The sequence below is a fragment of the Phodopus roborovskii genome, unplaced genomic scaffold, assembly GCF_943737965.1.
Source record: "Phodopus roborovskii unplaced genomic scaffold, PHOROB, whole genome shotgun sequence".
In the NCBI taxonomy this organism is placed as follows: Eukaryota; Metazoa; Chordata; class Mammalia; order Rodentia; family Cricetidae; genus Phodopus; species Phodopus roborovskii.
In genome coordinates this window covers 4698042-4717612 of record NW_026126575.1, presented here as the reverse complement: position 1 = coordinate 4717612, position 19571 = coordinate 4698042, and the positions used below count along the sequence as shown (strand labels likewise).

Sequence of the window (19571 nt, the reverse complement as noted above, 5' to 3'; positions counted from 1 at the left end):
GAGTCAAGAAGCCTTAAGCAATGGAAGCACCAGGAGGTACTAAGGCAGGGGAGAAAGATAAGGTCAAAGCATTAACTGGTAAAACTAAGGAGCACTGGTTTCTTACCAGACTTAGCAGCCTTCAGGAACACCTAAGTAATTCAGCACAATGCCAGATGTCTGCAGTGACAGGGATGCAGGTAACTGGATAACATGCTGGCACAGATCAACAATCAACTTCTAACCCTCTGAATTGTAGGTATTCTTTCTGACCTCACAGCTTCAGATGTGACATTAATTAGTATTTTATCAGCTTCCTTTTTTGATTTTGCCTGCTAAAATAGGCCCTTATTTGCCTGTTGGACAGGTAAAAACTCCAAATATTGCTCCATCACCTGTCTAGGAAGTTGAATAGACACTTGCCTGCTAGCACTTCTGAAAGCAAAGTCATGCATGGGTATATTTGTGAAGCAGAGTTATAAGCTCCTCAGCAGGATATGGAAAGATGGATCAGTAGTTAAGAGCTCATGTAGAGGACCAAGGTTCAGTTCCTAGCACCCACATAGTGGCTCACAATTATCTGTAACTCCAGTTCCAGGGTATCCAATCTGTAGGCACACATGTGACATACATACATATATACATGAAGGCAAAACATTCATACACATAAAATAATCTAAAAAAGAAACAAGTTCCTCAGAATCAAATTTCAGATTGGTATTTACAGTTCACACAACTGGAAATCCAAATGAGTCACAACTGGGTCAGCAAGGAGGGGAGGAGATGAATTCCCTCTACACAAAGTGATAAAAAGTAAACAGCCAAGTAACCAATAAGTTCCCATGGGCACACTTACTCCTCCCTACCAGTTAATCTGGCTTCAAGCCTAGGCATCCTATGGAAAGGACAAGAAAAAAAGACGTGAAACTCAGTTCTGTCCTGACTTCTGATGACACAAATGCAACCAGCATGCTCTTCAAGGTCATGTGACTTGTTTATAATAAGATATCATATCATCTAGTGTTTGGAAAGTGACTGTGGATGCTTGTGAGGGGCTTTCAGAGGCAGATGTAGATGTGTGTGAAGAGCTGGGTTCCTGGCTCTGGGCAGAGCACTGCCCCAAGTCACTCGGTGCTGATGCCAGTCTGCTCCATGGCTGGCTACTAAAAGGACCAGTTCTTTTTTGACCCACAAAGTAATTCGATGGTGGGGCAAATTCAGGATCTCGCTCAGCACGGAGTTCTGACTGCTTCTTTGACCAGTATCCAAAGGAAAATTCTAGTGAAAATAAGAAAGAGTATTATTAGAAACAATTTTGAACCAGTCAAATTTACTGTAATCATTTTTCAGTTCTTATATGCATTTAAAAGCTACCACAGATTCTCCAAGAACAAGGATAGTAATAAGAAACCCAGCTAAGAAATGGAGTAGCTTTATAACATGGAAAAATTAGAGGAAGTTTCTGTGGAGAGGCTGACAGGCTCTGGACCATACTGCCTAAAGGGTACTACAATTACAAAGAAATGAAACAATAATTTGCTGGAGTTGAAATGGTAGGTATTTCACATCAAAACAGTCTGTCATTTGTTGAGTACTGGAGGATACAGAAAGCACTCATCCAATCTTAACAATGGCTCTTAGATTTCTCTTGTCAGTTCCAATAGCAGGAGTATCTTTGAAAGAGGCATAAAACACAGTCTGCTGCAGTGAAGACTGTAATGGGCACCTTGGTGAAAAAAATTACAGAAAGATGTGCATACACAACGGAAGCTCTGGTAAATTTTCAAACAAACATAAAGGATAACTAAAGACAGCATCTCAGAACACCAAACCTCTATCAATCATACTTTAAAAGCAATTCCTGAAAGTTATATTCCAAAATGTAAAACCACATCTAAAGTATGGACTTACACTTCCAAGTACTTTTTAGGAATTTGTAGATGCTGGTCTTTTGTGATCACATTTTTCCATTTCCCTGCTTATAAACAACTAGTGTCCAGTATGGAGAAACAAGTTCAGAGGCCTGGAGACTTCCTTAAGCCCCAGGAACACTAAGACTCACTGTGGGGCCAATGGCGGAGCTCAGAGGTAGAGCTCTTGCCAAGCATGTGTAAGGCCCCAGATTCCATCTCTACACTATAAAAAAATAAAAACAGGAACTCACTTTGATTTAAAACAAAAACCACCTTTACAAGGGCCTCACTACAAAGTTTTTGCACCTAAAAGCCCCTCCCTACCTTTTCCTCGGTCCCACTCTCGGATGTGTGGCACTCCAGGCTTGGTATCCTTCCTTTCCTGGATGATGACTTCTACTTTGCTGTTCTGGGTCACAGGAGGTAGAGCAGGTATAGCCTTTGGTTCTGATGGCAAAAGCTCAATAGCATCTCCATCTGGTTTTGTAAGGAAATAAGACCTTATTACCATAGTTTAAAATTTTAACATTATAAGCCAGAAGGTGGTGGCACACACTTTTAATCCCTGTACTCAAGAGGCAGAGAGAGGTGAATCTCCAAGTTCAAGGCTAGCCTGAACTACAGAATGAGTTCTAGGACAGCCAGGGCTATACAGAGAAACCCTGTCTTGAAAAACCAAAAATAAAAAACAAAAATTTAACACACATAATTTGAAGTAAAATTAATCACTAGTGCTCATAGGAGCAGCGAGCATGTCTTACTAGACAGGAGTGAAGTTCTTTGGCAATACTCTTCTCTATGTTGAGTGGGTGTGAATGCCACAGCACATGTAGATGTCAGAGGACACCTTTATCTTGATTTTTACCGCATAATATATACAGTTATCAAAACATGACATGGTACCCCCAAATATATAGTTTCTAAGTTTTTGTATATATTTTTAAATTTAAATTTTAAAACCCTTTTTCTTATATATGTACACAGCCAAACTTTTGAGTCTTGGTTTACTAAGCAGTCATTATAAGAAGCAATTCAATATGTTATTTGTTAATATCCTTTTCTATTTTCTAAAAACATGAGAGTGTAATTCTAGCTATAAAAACTGCTCCTGCACCATGAGATGGCTCAGTGGGTAAAGTGCCCACTGAGGAAACCTGATTACCTGAATCTGAAGCAGGGATCTCATAGAGAAAGCAAAAATCAAACTATTGGAAATTATCCTCTGATCTCCATACCTATGCTATGGAAAATGCTCACCCACACTCACTTGCATGCCTCATACAATAATAAATAAATAAATGGAAATATCTTAACAGCAATAATAAAAACTGCTCCTGGTGGTACTTCAAAGGCACATGCTGTTTAGGGATAAAACTAAGTTGCTGCAACCCTGTTAATGACACACTGATAGATCTAAGATTTCCCTGTTAAACTCAGAAATTTAAGCCATGATTTACCTCTGTTTTCTTCTTCAGTCCCATCTTCCTTTGATTTTTTAATCTTTTTCTGTCGAAGCTTGGCAAGTCTAGCTTCTAACATAGCCTTTCGCTTTTCCTTTATGTTTTCTCGTTTTATTCTCTGATCTGTTGTCTGGGCAGAACAAAAAGTTAGAAAATTATTCACTTGAAGTCAAATTCACAATATTTCTGTTTAAAAAGATGAAATAATTCTCCTAAATAAAAAAGTGCTAATTTTCACAGCACCTCTAAGCAGTTCTTCCCAAGACACTTAAAATGGTGCCCTATGAAAGAGAATCACTAAAAATGGTGCCATGTGAAAGAATATGCCCTCTGATGCCTTAGGAAGCTTAGTGAGATCTCACAGAGTATTTCCACAGAGTATTTCCACACGGTGGAAAGCCATCCAGTTCTCTTAACACAGCTTCCTATTTCCTCACCCAGATACCCAAAAATGTCATGTTTGAAACTAGATTTAAAACAGCAGGACTGAGAGCTGGAGTCAGTGGTTAAGATTGCTTGCTCCTCTTGCAGAGGACCCAGGTTCAGTTGCTAGCACCCACATCGTGGCTTAAAACCATCCACAATTCCAGTTATAGGAATGTCCTCTGCAAGAATCATGCATGCATATGGTACACAAACTCAGATACAGGCAGAGCTTCCACACACAAAATTGATAATAATAAAACAGCAGGGCTAGCAAGATAGTTCAGTGGGTAAAGATGCTTGCTGCAGTGATGCAAGCCTGGCATCCTGAGTTTATCCCTGGAATCAATAGAGATATAAAGAGAGATCAACTACATAAAGTTGTCCTCTGACCACCACACATGCCATGACACACACACATATACTACGAATAAGAACAAAATAAAACCTACCAAAGTTAAGGCTACTTCCAAAACTGTTATAATTTTAGAGATGGAAAACCCACAATTATTTGATTACCATATGTAACCAACAAGGGCATTCTGAATATCAATTTTCATTTTATTTACTACATTTTTTTATTCTTCTCTTATAAAAATATATCCTGAATGTAGTTTCCCTTCCTTCCACTCCTCCCAGGCCCCCCCCAGCACAACTCTCCTTTCCCCCAGATCCACTCCTCCTCTGTTTTCCTTCAAAAAAGGGCAGGCCACACATGGATATGAACCAAATATGGCACAACAAGATATAACAAGACTAGGTACAAACCCTCATATCAGGGATGGGCTAGGTAACCCAGTAGGAGGAAAAGGTTCTCAAGAGCGGGCAAAGGAGTCAGAGACACCCTACTCCCACTATTTGGAGTCTCTCACACACACACACAAACAAAACAAAACAAAAAAACCCACCAAGCTAACAACTATAATATATGTGCAGAGGACACAGTTTGGACCCACGCAGGCTTTATGATTGCTGCTTCAGTCTCTGTAGGCCTTAGGAGTCCTGCTTAGTTGATTATGTGAGCTGTATTCTCCTGGTGTCCTCAACCCCTCTAGCTCCCATTCTTCCGAACTGTTCCTCCCCCCTCTTCTGAAGGGCTCCCCAAGCTCCAAGGGAAGGGACCTGATGTAGCTCTCCAATTTGGGCTCTCTCTCTGCCCAATGCATGCCTATGAGTCTCTGAATTTACTATTTTTTTTTTTTAAAGCATGGTCCATCAATTAAAAAAATCATTAAACTCCATAACAAAACTTCAAATTTAACTTGTACCTGTTCACGAAGCATCTCTAAAGTTTTCATTTGCTTGTTTCTCAACTCTTTGTCTCGGGCAAAAGCAAAATACCCAACACCAAGTTGCCTGGCCTCTGAAATAATCAAAAGTATCAAAAGCTTAGATTTCTCCAATTAACAAAAAACAAATACAGCAAGTTCCCTAACAAACCAAAAAAGACACACAGTGATATTTGCACAAGTTTAACTGAAAGAAAGAAAGAAAGAAAGAAAGGAAGGAAGGAAGGAAGGAAGGAAGGAAGAAAGAAAGGAGGAAAGGAGGGAGGGAGGGACGGACAGACAGAGGGAGGGGAAAAAGAGAGAGAGAGAGAGAGAGAGAGAAAGAAAGAGAATCAAAAAAGTCAATGGCTGTCTCCTTTCTGAGAATGGATTCTTGGGCTAATAGACAGGTTAGAAAGAAGTTCCCAAGTTTCTTAGGCTGTGGACAAAGGGGATGGTTTCATCCTCTAAAGCAGTCTGACATCTGGCTTTGTGCCTACCACAAGACTAGAGACTTTTAAAAAAGATTTTAAGATGGCTCAGAAGTTAAGAGCACTGACTGCTCTTCCAGAGGACCCAGATTCAATTTCCAGCACTCATATGGCAGCTAACAACTGCCTGTAACTCCAAGATCTGACATCCTCACACCCTCACACAGACATACATGCAAATAAAACACCAGTGTACATAAAATGAGACAATAAGTTATTTTAAAAAAATGTACACACAAATAAATCCCCCCCCCAAAATACCATTTTCCCGAATGTCTTCATAATGGATGGGCCCCATTGGCTTTTTCAGGGCCTCCCTTTCTTCTTCCTCCCATTGCTGTCGCTGAAGTTCTTTCCTCATGTCTTCAGATAATAGAGTTTTTTCATTAGCAGGACTAACGAAACTAGTAGAGGAATAAAAACCTATGTTCAGGTGAATGCCATGAGACAGCAACACATAGTACAGCATTTATATATTGTGTATATATGTATATACACAGGAACATGTGTACAAACATGTGCATATGCCACAGCATGCATGTAGAGATAAGGGGACAACTTTCAACTTTCAGAAGTCCATTTTCTCCTTTTACTATCTGGATCCCCAGAATTGAACTGAGGCCATTAGAAATTAGCAGCAAGTACTTTAGCTTGATGAATCATCTTGATGACACTATTTTGTTATTTTTAAACCAATTATCAGACTTACACATGAGTATGATAGGATCTTACCTCAGTGTTAAGACAAATGACTTTCCTTTCTACACTTGTCCTGGTTGACATATGGGAAGTGGCCTAGCCAGGAAGGATGAACCTTTGGACATCTCTGAATGACCTTTTGTCTGGAGACATGGACTTTGCTAGAGTTCCTCCTGTCCCAGGAGGTGGTCATGGTTTGCATTGTGCTCTCTGTGTGCTTACTTCAGGCCTACCCACAGGGTGCCTAAGATGGGAGGGCTCACACAAACAGAGCTTCTCCAATGCTCCTCATACAAAAGCTGACTTTATAGAATTTTAATCAACAAGATACTTTTCAATGTTGTTTCGTTGGTCCCATTAGAAATGTAGTCATGAAGCCTTTGCTTCAATATAAAAAGACATATAAATAAGAAGTAAATAAAAGCAAGTGAACCATCTCAAACCCCTCTGTCCATAAAGGCTGATTTGTTAGGTTTGAGCTCATTCTGTATTTACAACTAAATCAGACATCCTTCCACTCAACAATCTACTTGTCCTTTTCAGCAGTTACAATGCACATGACCAGAGTGCCTGACTGAAAACCTAAGTCAAAGAATCACCTAAACATTGTTCAAGGCCAGCCCAGGGAATAATGTGATTCATTCCCCACACTTCCCCAAAATGGACTTCAGAAAAAGGAAATCAATAAATAAACAATAATGACAGTCAAGTTATTTCCTGAGCATAAGTAATGAATGTCTGAATATGCTAACTGCTACAGGCTTCAATGTATATTCTTACACATTAAACATCTTAACAGAGCAACTAATAGTCATTCAACAGCCTCTCCCACAAGACAATACCTGTGGCTTCACTCCAAACAAAGGTCACATTTTAAACTTACAGCCTTCCCTGAAGATTTTTATCCATCTCCAATAGATCTGGTAAGTCCTTTCTCATGCAGCGCCGGGATCGGCCTAAAGAGTCCACATAATCCACCCTGAAAGTGAGAAGTTGGGAAGACATTTAGCACACTGGGCAGACCCCTATGTCAAGGAGTTGGCACTTAGAGAAGCAATGTCATTACAGACCTATTACCAAGAACCTTAAAGCTGAGTTATCACTAATACAGAGAAAAGTCTTCTTAGTAGATGACACCCAATAAGCTTTTTGTGACCTCCACTAAACCTCAGTTTTACAAACTGTAGGAAGGAATTAATCATGTATGTTTCTGATTTCAAAGACAAACGCAAAAATTGCTGTGACATGGAAGACTCTAATGTTCTATCTGCATTTGGCTACTGGACTATGTACCTCAGATTTTCATAACTTCCCTGCCCACAGTATACTCAGGTCTTAACTTTCTATTACTGCTCTACTTTTAATTGTCATTCTTTCCAGCAGTCTTAGGAGTCTCTTAATATAAGTCATGGTATTTTTTGAACCCCCTTTAATCAAGAAGACAACAAACAATATACATCTTTCTTCATCTTTGCTCAAAGCAGACAGTAGGGACAGAGCAAGGTGGGCACAAAGTAAGGCTAATCAAAACACTGAGACTTTCTAACAACACAAAGTATGGGAAGGCTTTCACAGAAAATATCTCCTTTGCACTATGGTGCAAGAGATTTTTTTTCACATTTTGTTATGATAAGCAAGGAATCTCCCATAGTCTGGAGCAGAGTGCACAGCACACAATGTAGGACCTAATACAGGCTGTGAAGCAAGTTAGCAAAGTAACTGAGGTCAGACTCAGCTAGCTGTGCTGTTGTCTGCAATTTTTTTACTCTCAAGAGATGCAGATTTCCTTGTTAGTCCATGTTTTAATAACTAAACACTTGGGAATCCACTCCTATAGTCCTACAGACAACTGTCACAAGAAAGCAAACCTAAAACTATATAAAACAGGATCTTCATTTTTTTTTTCTTTTAATGAATGGGGGGGGGGACCATCTAGCCAAATGGTCCATGTAATTATTTACAGTATTTTTGCAGAAAGAATTCCCACCACCTGGAATTTAATTACCAAAAGGATTTACAAGCAGTCACAATTCTGGAGCTTAATTCAAAAACAAAAACAAAAAAAAAGTGTGGGAACTGCTTGCAGTGCGTCTTACTGCACCATATGGTGTCATGCAACATCTTCAATTGCCCTCCAAACTCTTCAAATCGCTGACAAATTGCTTGTAATCATACAGCATTAATAAGAGAAAAATTAAAAGACATTACAGCATTCAAAAGAGATGAGAGTTCTGCCTTGAAAGGCAATCACAGCTATTCTGTTCTGGAGCAAGTCTCCAAAACACAAAGAATATCAGCAAAGGGAATATAGTAGTCAGCAACAGCTCTAGCTCATCAGCAACTGCTTACTGAGCAGTCCCAGACAGCACAAACCTGGAGAAACTGGGTGAGTAGAGGAGGGCTGAGTACCCTAGCTCTACAGGGCTCTAGGGTAAGAGGAGGGGTGCATGCCAGAAAACACAATTTAGGCAGATTATAAAGACAAAAAAGGAGCCAGGTGATGGCAGCACACACCTTTAATCCTAGCACTCAGGAGGCAGAAACAGGAGGATCTCTGTGAGTTCAAGGCCAGCCTGGTCTATAGAGTGAGTTCCAGGACAGGTTCCAAAGCTACACAGAGAAACCCTATCGCAAAAACAAAACACCACCAACAACAACAAAAAACAAACAAGCAAGCAAACTGGGCAGTGGTGGCACATGCCTTTAATCCCAGCACTTGGGAGGCAGAGGCAGACAGATTCTCTGTGAGTTCGAGGTCAGCCTGGTCTACAGAGTGAGTTCCAGGATAGCCAGAGCTATTACACAAAGAAACTCAGTCTTAAAAAACAAAAAATAAAAAAGGAAAAGTTTGGCTCAAATGTTTTGCCATTAATAAGGCCTAGAGTGGGTCAACTATAAATAAAGGGTAAAATTAAAAAAATTGTTCAGACGAGGAAGAAAGTACTTAAGACTATAAATGATGAAGAAAGGCACTGAGAAGCTATGGTCAACAATAGCCTCTAACTACAGATTTAAGTTATTTAAAAGGTAAGAAAGCATGCACCACAGTGGACATCATCCACAGTAGCACAAGCTTCTCTTTTTGCATAGTCCAAAGGGGCTAGCAAAAGGCTAAGAAACCCACAAGCAGTCCTGAGCAACTGCTAAGGAATTCCCCAGAACAAGAGTGATGTCAGGACATCAGTGATGTCTAAGCAGTGGCAAGCTCTGCTGTGTGAATGTCTAAGTGACATAAAAGACACTGTAAATGAATTTGCACTCTGATCTGTATAAGGTTGGGTTCCTCCATCCTTTATGTACATACAGATAAAACTCAGGAAAAGTCAATATTGGAGCTCTACAAAGTATCTGCTTTTGCTCCCGGAATGGAACACACTTGCTTCCAGGAGGGAATTTAAGGGAAACAGTATGGCACCGAAGCACTGCATCTTTATTTTCCAGGCAAGCAAGCTAGGCCTCGAGAGACTGCAAACTTATCAGGCAGAAGGCAGTGCTGGAACCCACACCTCAATAACAAAAAACAATGTAGTTAGAATATAACTTAATGTGCCTACCCTGACAGATTTTTTCACTGAACTCAAAAGGGCCCACCTTCCTAGGATTTGACATCTGACCCAGGACACACAGGTAAAGCAGAAGCATGGTAGTAAGGGAGCAGGACACTGATGCACTGCCCAACAATCCGTGGGCCTAGCACCACACAGGGCACAGCAGATGCACAGTTCTTATCTGCAGTCACTGATGTTACCTCTCCAGTGGTGCACTTAAATCTATACAAGGGACACACTAGCTTATTCCAACTTAGAGGGGTGGTTTCTGGGAATAGAAGACCCAGGCAGAGTAAGAAAAAATGATGTGGTAGCCATCAAGGAAAATGATTCTCAAAATGCCAAGACAAGTCTGAGGGGATCATTCTGATCTAATCCCCAATATTACCCACCATTCCTCACTGGGGTCTTGGGGAGGAGGTATGTCTTTTTCAAAAAACTCTTCATCATCATCATCTTTCTCTTCTGTGTTTTGAGAATCTCTAGTGGCACCGAGCACCTCCATTTCTTTTCGCTTGTCTATAATCTTCTGTGTGAAATCCACAAGGTACATGTCCTCCACTTCCTCATCTAGGGCACAAAAGTCAGTTTACAGATTCTTTACATTAAAGAAGATTAAATTTTACATTAAAAATCATAGCTGGAACTAAAAAGTGGACCCACTGCCTGACTGCTCACCAGTCAATGCCTCCACCTGGGACAATTTACAAAGAAAGGCACAGCCACAAAGCACCTGACAGGAAGCTTTACATAGGCCATCCAAAACACAGACCACAATACTTAAAGTCTCAGGTATCATGCTGTGTCATCAAGACATTGTGGGGGCAATAAGACCATTTAAGATAGCACAGCCATCTGATTTTGAAAAACTCACAACTAACCACACATGAGAGAAGCTGAATGGCATTTCTCCCAATCAAGATAGTGAACCTTTCTTGCTGTGGTGTAACAGGCCCTTCTAAACATGAGCTGCATCTTTTAACCCTTACACTGATGTGTTGTAGGAAGTGCTTGAAAGGTCCTAACACAGCTAATGTCCTCTGAAGCTAGGGCATGGTGTGCACATCTTTAATCACAGCTCTTAGGAGGTAGAGGCAGGTAGATCTCTAGTTCAAAGTCAGCCTGGTCTACATAGTGAACTCCAGGTATACATACACACACACACACACACACACACACACACACACACACACACATCCTCTGAGTTCTTTTCACAGGCTCTACAGGGCTGAACTCAACATGTCTTTTTTTCTAAGAACAGAGACTGAGCTCCCCTATCACCAAAGTGGTGCTATCCCCCTTTACAGTGTTACAACTAAGGCTCCACAGGTACAAAATAAGCAGCAAGAGGTGGAGGTGGACCTACTGGCTTTGGGAAAACCCAATTTCCACAAACACATTCCTTTTGACTGAGGTACTGTATTTTCATTTTATTTTAAATTACATATATGAGGGAGAGGGGTGCTCAGGAGTACAAGTACCCTCAGAAGGCAGAACAGAATATCAGTTTTCCTGAAGCTAGAGTCACAGGCAATTGTGAGTTGCCCAACATGGGTGCTGGAAACCAAAGTTTGTTTCTCTGTAAGCACAGCAAATGCTCTTAACTGTTAAGCCATCCCTCCAGCCTCTGGATTTCTATAGTTCAAAATAAAATTTTGATCCAAGGAAAAAAGAATAAAATGAAGTTTTCAAAGCCACATAGTATCTTAAAAGGGAAGAGGCATGTTCTCTGCAAGGTGAGATGCAGAAGGATACACAGTGAGGCATCCTGGAGATGACCATACTATCACCACAGCCCTCGACTCTGAGTAACTGACTCTGGACTCCCTGAAGTGCAGAAAAGCCATGCCATCTGAGAAGAGGCAAATGAAGGCCTGCACCTACTGGTTATCTTGTTTGCTAGGCAAGATGGAATTGCTGAGCTCTAGCCCTCCCTCCCCTCTCTGAAGATCTGTTCTTACCATTTTCTCTTACAGGGTCCTTTCCTCCAGCATACCAGGTCAAAACCCATTTTCTTCTAGAAATTTCCTGAATTCCTACTTGCTTTCCCTGCCCCCTGCCAATAGTGTGTACACTGGCCTAGAAAGTCTCTTACACTGTTGTCCAACTATGAATTCTGCTTTCTGTTTCAGGAGGATATGACAAAAGGGAATTGTATTACCAATGTTTAAAACAATTAAAAGCACATCATACAACTACTAATTGAATATGCCATGAAGTTGAAATTACATACGGTATGGAGAAAAAATAAATTGGTATGATAAAGGAAAGAGGCAAGGAAAGGGGAGAGATACAGAAAGCAAAGTTAAATAAACAAAAAGAGAAGAGGAATGGAAATGAGTATTATGGAGAGAACAAAAAATGTGCAAGGGATTATCAAAAAGAAAAGATTTCCCAACTGGATAAATGTAAGAAAAGAACTAAAAATTAAAAATGTAAGATGACTCAGTAGGTAAGTATTTGCTGCCCAAATGTGAAGACCTGAGTTTGAATCCCCAGAACCTACATAAAGCCTAGTTTGCAGCACATCCCAGTGATCCTATGGCAGCACAATGGGAGGGTAACAGAACTCTCAGATTCTGTCTCAAACAAGGCAGGAGGTGAGAATCAACACATGCAACACAACCATGCTGTGTCATGAATATGCCCACACTCACACATACTAACGTACACACACACATCATATACATACACACAAATAAAAAAAAAATGCAATAAAGCAAAAACATGAAGTTAAAAAAAAAAAGCACATCACATGGGAGGGAGAAGGAACTGGGGATCGATATGTAAAATAAGAAAAAAATGCAAAAAAAAAAAAAAAAGAAAGAAAGAAATGCACACACACACATATATAAGCACATCACATAAATAAAACTGAAAATAGAGAGAAAACAGGAAAAGGGGCAGCATAACCCCAAGTGCCTACATGGGACCATAATTCTATACACCTTATCTTTTCCAATACACATCGCTGTCCCTACGTGCAAGGCTGATCTATTTAAACTGTTTCCTGGTATTGTGCTCTCCTCCTCCACCAGATGAGATCTGCTGTGAGAGCAGCAGAACTGGCTTCCTATATTTTTCCTGTTCCTTCCTGGCACAAGGTGCCTGGCATCCAGTGGACTATCAGAATATCACTGAATATTTTCTTGTCTCTATGTAGCCACTGAAAATAAAATTTTGACTTGATTTTTAAATCCCTCTTAGAATCAGTCAAACAAATCTATATGAATTGTAAACAATAAAGTAATATAAATAAACTTTAGTTTACCTGGAAAGTTTCCTTTAGTCATCTTTTCATATAATTTGGCCTTTTCTTCCAATTTTTCCCTAGGGAATAAAAACAGACAAGTATGAGAAATGGTCTTACAACTAACTGTCCCTTCTGCCACTAAACTATCAGCTGACAGCTGCCACCTCCCGAGGCCTGCCATGAAAAGATGAGCACAGCATGTGCTGACTACCCTGTCCAAAAAAGGCCTCAAACCCACCTCATCTACTTCATTAGTGAAAGCAGGACCTAAAGCCATACCTGTACAGAGTAACTGCTCAATAAATATCTGATGAATGAATAAATGGGATGCACTGAGTTAAGGCTCTAACAATCTAGCTGCTAAATGCCACTTAAGTTATATGTGAAAAGAGAGATGTATCTAAACAGTATTTTTCTATTAATAATATTCTAAAAGGATCACCAGATTCAAGGCAAGCCTCTTTGACACAGTGTTTTTAGACCAGGGTCCTGGTCATTTGTGGCTTATTACACTTCTTTATACCAACTTATATTTGTTAAAAACATGATAATATCTATTCCGATAGCACAAACAATACACTCAAGCCATATATTAACATAAGACAACAACAACCCTGGTATGTCAACAAAGCAGCCTCTCTGCTCACATAATGTTGGTGTCATTTAGCCTGTAATGACAAGCTAAAAGGACCAGGAATTCTTTGATTGCCTAAAAAAGAAGCCCCAAAGAGGTAATCTGTGTCATGATCTCATCAATCATAATGGAAAATTTAACTCCTAATGGCATGAAGAGACTACAAAGTCCCTGGATCACATGATTATGACAGTTTACTTAACCTTTCTGTGTCTCAGTTCCTACAAACTGATAGAAAAGCAATTTTTTTTTTTTTTTTTTTTTTTTTTTTTTTGCTTCTTTGGGTTGTCACAAAAATTAACTTGATAACACAAAGTAATAAGGCTGGGCAAGGCAACCCAGTATAAGGAGTAGGGTCCATGGGACACCTCTTAAAAAATGTTTTAAGTTGAAGATGTGGCTCAGTGAACAAGATCATGGGATTCCATCCCTAAAAGTACAAGTTTTAAAAAAATTGTTGATATAGGCCAGGTGGTGGTGGCCCAAGCCTTTAATCCCAGTACTCAGGAAGCAGAAGCAGGTGGATCTCTGAGTTCAAGGCCAGCCTGATCTACAGACTGAGTCCCAGGATAAGCAGGGCTATGCAGAGAAACCCTGTCTCAATACAAACAAAGAAGCAACAAAAAAATCATTGATATAGCTTTTTCTTTTTCTTAGGCTACTAGAAAGCAGATACTCAGACGGACTATGCTTACAAAAGCAGCCCGTGATCTTTTAAAAAAAGAAGTGAGTTCTACTGGCAAGGAAAGTCTCCCTCAGTACTTCAAGAACATCAGTCTACTAGGCTTCAAGATGCTCAAAAGAGGCCATCAAAGGCACCTAAAGAGACAAGAAATGCCTCTTCACTGGTAATGTCTCCAAACAAGAGCAGATTCTGTCTGGTATTGTAACCCAGATGAAGGTGCAGAAGACCACTGTCATCTGCTAGAACTATATCTACTACATCCAAAAGTACAATCGCTCTGAGAAGCACCACAAGAACATATCTGTACACCTTTCCCCTTTTCAGGAATCTACAGACCATCAACATTGTCACCGTGGGAGGACAGAAGCCCAAATAAGACAGTGCACTTCAATATACTCAAGGTTACCAAGGCTGCCAGCATCAAGAAGCAGAACCAGAAGTTCTGAGAGGATGCCGACCAACTCCCAGAACAAATAAAGTTATTTTCCAAATTTAAAAAAAGTTATTGTTGATATATTTAGTATATGATAAAAGCTTAAAACAAGACCCTATTTCATCTTCTAAGCTGAAGTTGTTTTTGTTTTTTGTAAGACAACAGATATGTGTAAATTATAGTGTTTTTAGAAGATAGCTGGCTCTCCATATCTAGAGTCTACTTCTCTAGATTCAACTAACTGGAAAGAAAAGAAACATTCCAAAATAATGTTATATTGTTGCTAATGTATACTATGTATCTGTCTGTACAGATCTAACAATACAGAATAACAATTATTTACAAAGCATTTACACCATATTAGGCATAGCAAGTAATCTAGAAAAGACTTTAAAGTATACTAAATGTTTTCACAGGCCACACTCACTATTTTATCTATTTTGAGCATCCTTGAGCTTAGGCATCTGAGGAAGAGTGGGATCCTAGAACCAACCAATGGTCTGCAGATATCAAGGGTCACTGTATTTATATTTATAGAGTATATAGCTAAGAGGATGGCTATCAGATCTGTACATCAGGAAGAGAAACATCTGAGTGTCTAGCTTGTGGTCTAGTAACTCCCCTTTTAGGTGTAACTACCTTGCTTTGTCTAAAGTCTTCTGCTCTTCAAGCTTTTGTTCAGCATCTTTCTCTGCTCGACTGGAAACACCAGCATTCTGCTTGGTCCAGATACTTGGCTTCTGGAGAGTGATTCAAAAGAACAAAATAAAACCATATGATCACAAAGAAGTCTCAACTTATGTGCATCAAAAAGGAGAGAAAATTCTCATGAGTCATCAAACAACTACTTATTCTTACAACTAAGAATGTCTCAGCAAGACATGACAAAGTTGGAGCTGAAAAAAGTCCTCAATCACCTGAAGAATTTCTTGCTGAACTTCATTGGGACACTTTTACCCATGACTAATTACAACATCATTCAATATTCTAATGAACATGAGCAGAATACAAAGAAATATAGATTACTATATATAAAAACTAAAACTCTATAGTCTTTCATATTTTAAGTCTATTTCTATATTTTACGATTATTTATCTCTGTTTGAACACAAAATACATGTCAATCTCCCATGAGAATGTAAACAATCCACTTATTAACAGCATGTGAAAGAATACTGGGACTGGATAGATGGCTTAGCATTCATTACCAGGGCTTACTGCTCTAGCAGAGGATCTGAGTTCAGTTCCCAGCACCCACACTGCTTGACTCACAGCCACATATAACTCCAGTTCCAGGGGATTCAACATCCTTTTCTAGTCTCTGAGGGCACCCACACACAGATGGCATACACATGCATGACATATGTATATACATATATGTAAAACGAATCTTTAAGAGTATTAAATAATCTTGCTAACTGCACTATTTAACAATGTTTATGCAAATGTTCAATGATAAGGGATTTTTTCTTTAATATTTCTTTTTTATAGATAACCACTGACATTTTTCAAAAACTTAAAAATAATGCAATTCTTCCATATTTGGAATCAATAGAGATATTTTTACCTTATTAGTTGTCTTTGGTTTTCCAAAAACTCCAGAATCTTTCAGAAGTTTCTCCTGTTTGAATTCTTCTTGTTTTCGGAAGAGCTCAGCTTTAAGATCTACCAACTAGAATAAAACAAGAGAGTAAACAACATTTAATTCAATTCTGGCAGGTGACTGGATTGCTATGCAATTGTAATTCTCCAAGGAAGATTTCAGCTTCCTGAACATGGACAAGAAACATAAGTTTCAATACAGAACTCCATACAAAATTAAACAGCATTGAGTTTCATTATAGTTTTGCTACAAATATAGCTCTAATCCAAATTTTATCACTCAATCCTCTTTTCTGTCAGAGAGAGAGCCATGTAGTAAAGTGAACAAATGAAATCCACATGTTCAGTTAAGATTCAACTAATTTCTGAAGCACTTTCTGTTTGTGGGACACATAAGGAGAAGTACAGGGTCATGTTTTACTTGTTTATTGTTATTGTTGTTTTGATTTGGTTTGGTTTTGGTTTTTTTGAGATAAGGGTTCTCTGTGTAACTCTGACTGTCCTGGGACTTACTCTGTAGACCAGGATGGCCTCAAACTCACAGATAGTGCTCTGCCTGCTGAGGAGATTAAAGGTAAGGGCCACCACTACCTGATGACTTAGTTTGTTGTTTAAAAAAAAAAAAAAAAAGGTTAAGTTTAACTGAATCACAAGGTTTGAAAATGGGACAGGGAAGCACAGGAGAAGCAAATGGGGTAGATGGCCAAATACTAGCCTTAACAGTGTGGGGTGCGGGGGCGGGGGGGAGATGATATAATGGCAAGTGGTTATATGTACAGGTATTTGTAAATCAGATAATACTGGTTGACAAGGAAAATAAAAATGACTGAACTCAGGGGCTAAAGAGACGAGTCAGCAGCTCTTACAGAAGACTCAGGTTAGGTTCCCAGAACCAACATGTGGTGTACAACCATCCAAACATTAACTCCAGTTCCAGGGGATCCAATGCTCTCTTCTGGCTTTTGAGGGCACCAGGCACACATGTTGCACATATGACGGTGCAGGCAAAATAGTTAAAACACAAAATAAGTCTTTAAGTGATCCCTTTTATTTTTATGTGCAATGGTTTTTTTGCTTGCATGTCTATCTGTATGAGGGTATCAGATTCCCTAGAACAGGAGTTATAGACAGTTGCAAGCTTCCATGTGGGTCCTGGCAATAAAACAGGGTAACCTCTGAGCCATCTTTCCAGCCCCATAAATCTGTATTTTTTTTTTTTTTAATGACTGAGTTCAGTAATTTCTACTTACAAGAAATCCATTTAAAGGTACTGCTGGCAGGGAGGGATTTTAACAATGTACAGGAGTTTCACTCCAGGACCCAATGTTCAAAATTCTTCAAAAAAGAACAAAGAAAGAAAAATTTGCCTTTTAACTCTTCTTAAATGCATCAATTATTTGGTTATATGTTTTTCTATCCTACAACTACTTCTGGATTTAAGGTCACAAAATGAACAATTCCTGAACTTCATTTGTATTGTAATTACTGAAAATGCTATCCTCTGGATAATTTGACTTTATTTTGTTTTGGTTTGGTTTGGTTTTTAAAGACAGAGTCTCACTGTATAGCCCTGGATATTCTGAAACTATGTAGCTCAGGCTGGCCTCTGAATCACAGAGATCTAGCCTCTGCCTCTCACATACTGGGGTAAAGGGTATGAGCAACTAACTACACCCTGCTTAATTTAGTTTGTAAGTATTGAATCCAAATTCCAACAAATATTAGATACAACAAGGAATGGTTTCCTCTTGCATTCTCATAGTCTTAGTAAATTCAAGATTAAGTCAAAGGTTAGGCAATTTTTTCTGAGGTACTAGAAAAGCAAACATTTTGCTTGCAGTCAACCAAACAGAGTAACTGGGGTTCTCACACGACAAATTTGTATGTAAATTGAGGAAACCAGGATTCACCTGTGGGTGTCAACTTCATCATCCATGAAAAGTGACCATTAATAGCACCTACATCCTAAAAGCACTTCTGGGGACTCAATGGCAGTACTCATATGAACCGCTGGTTCTGCTCAAAGTCATGTTGGCAAAACTCCTTACATCCTGTCAGCCCTCACAGTCCCGGGCAGCTCATTCCACAATGCTCTAACTAACTTGTCTGGGTCTTGCTAGTGAGACCCTAGATACTCGAGTCCTGGGGAATTGAGTCACACAATGCTGGAGAAGGACTTGGCTGATCTCTGGACTGGAGAAACCATGAAAGGGCACAGGTTCCCAAAGACAGCGAGGCCTGGCCGGACTGTGGCGGCTGACCCGCAGGATGCTCCCCGAGATCTCTGACAGGACGGCTTCCGGGGGCCTGTCTGTGGGGCGAGCCTACTCCAAGTGCCTGACGAAATAGGAAGCTGTCGAGGGTCCACGCGGGGAGAAAGCCAGTCAAGAGTCCCTGTCAGACGGAGGGTGCAGGCCCCCCTGACCTGCGTGAGGCAACAGTTGGGTCGCCATTCTCCACCGAGGAAAGCGGTGGAAACGCGGAGCAAGTAGCTAAGCCACACTCGAACTCACCGAGGAGGCTGTAACGTCCAAAGGCTTTTTCTTTCGGTCCATCGTGCCGCCTGACCACCCGGTTCCAAGACCTAGACGAACTGCGGCCTCTGTCAGGCCTTATGAGCCCGCCCCGCGGCGGAACCGGATGTGTCTTTATAACTACGCTGAGTTTACGTAATTTTGCGACACATATTTACGACCTTGTCGCCATCTTGAAAGCGTCAATAAGATTACCTAGTCGCATCGTCGCCATTTTGAGAAGGTCAGGCAGGGGTTCCCTAGGGTTAAAGTTGATCGTTGTGGTCCTCTTGAAGAGAGCAGAAAGTGCGGCTAAAATCACTGGTATTGACGTCATCTTGAGACAGACAAAACAGCTTTCATTGCAACAGAAGCCACATTGAATACAGTGCCGTGGGTGGTGGAAAGGAATGGCGCCATCTTGAGGGCTCAGTACACTCGTGTCTTCATGAAAACAAAGCGGACTTTAGTAAAGCTGGAAAAAAATATTTGCAAACCGGCATTTAGGGACTGGAGAAATGGCTCGGTGGTTAAGAGCTCTGGCTACTCTTCCAGAGGACCCAGGTTCAATTCTCAGCACCCACATGGCACCTCACAACTGTCTTTAACTCGAGTTAAAGGGGATCTGACACCTTCACACCAATGTGCATAAAATAAATTTAAGTAAATT

The 19571-nt window shown here is 40.1% G+C and overlaps 1 protein-coding gene across 1 annotated transcript; it reads right to left on the bottom strand.

The window, feature by feature from the left end:
- Positions 1 to 675: 675 nt before the first annotated feature.
- On the bottom strand, positions 676 to 19018 carry Ccdc174 (coiled-coil domain containing 174). The gene is made up of 11 exons (XM_051203313.1): positions 18902 to 19018; positions 16354 to 16458; positions 15426 to 15526; positions 13053 to 13111; positions 10174 to 10351; positions 7117 to 7212; positions 5796 to 5938; positions 5044 to 5138; positions 3350 to 3482; positions 2217 to 2369; positions 676 to 1257 (listed from the first exon to the last, which is right to left on the bottom strand). Exons 1-11 carry the CDS (start codon positions 18941 to 18943, stop codon positions 962 to 964), a joined length of 1401 nt encoding a protein of 466 aa, XP_051059270.1. The 5' UTR covers positions 18944 to 19018; the 3' UTR covers positions 676 to 961.
- Between the last annotated feature and the right edge of the window lie 553 nt (positions 19019 to 19571).

What these genes read in the sequence shown, in the direction of transcription:
- Ccdc174 (XM_051203313.1), bottom strand. Translation starts at nt 18,943, where the DNA reads ATGGACCGAAAGAAAAAGCCTTTGGACGTTACAGCCTCCTCG. An exon ending in AAGACTTTAGACAAAGCAAG is followed by an intron (nt 13,112 to 15,425) that starts GTAGTTACACCT and finishes TTTATTCCCTAG; the next exon opens with GGAAAAATTGGAAGAAAAGG. An exon ending in GACTGAAGAAGAAAACAGAG is followed by an intron (nt 2,370 to 3,349) that starts GTAAATCATGGC and finishes TTACAAAACCAG; the next exon opens with ATGGAGATGCTATTGAGCTT.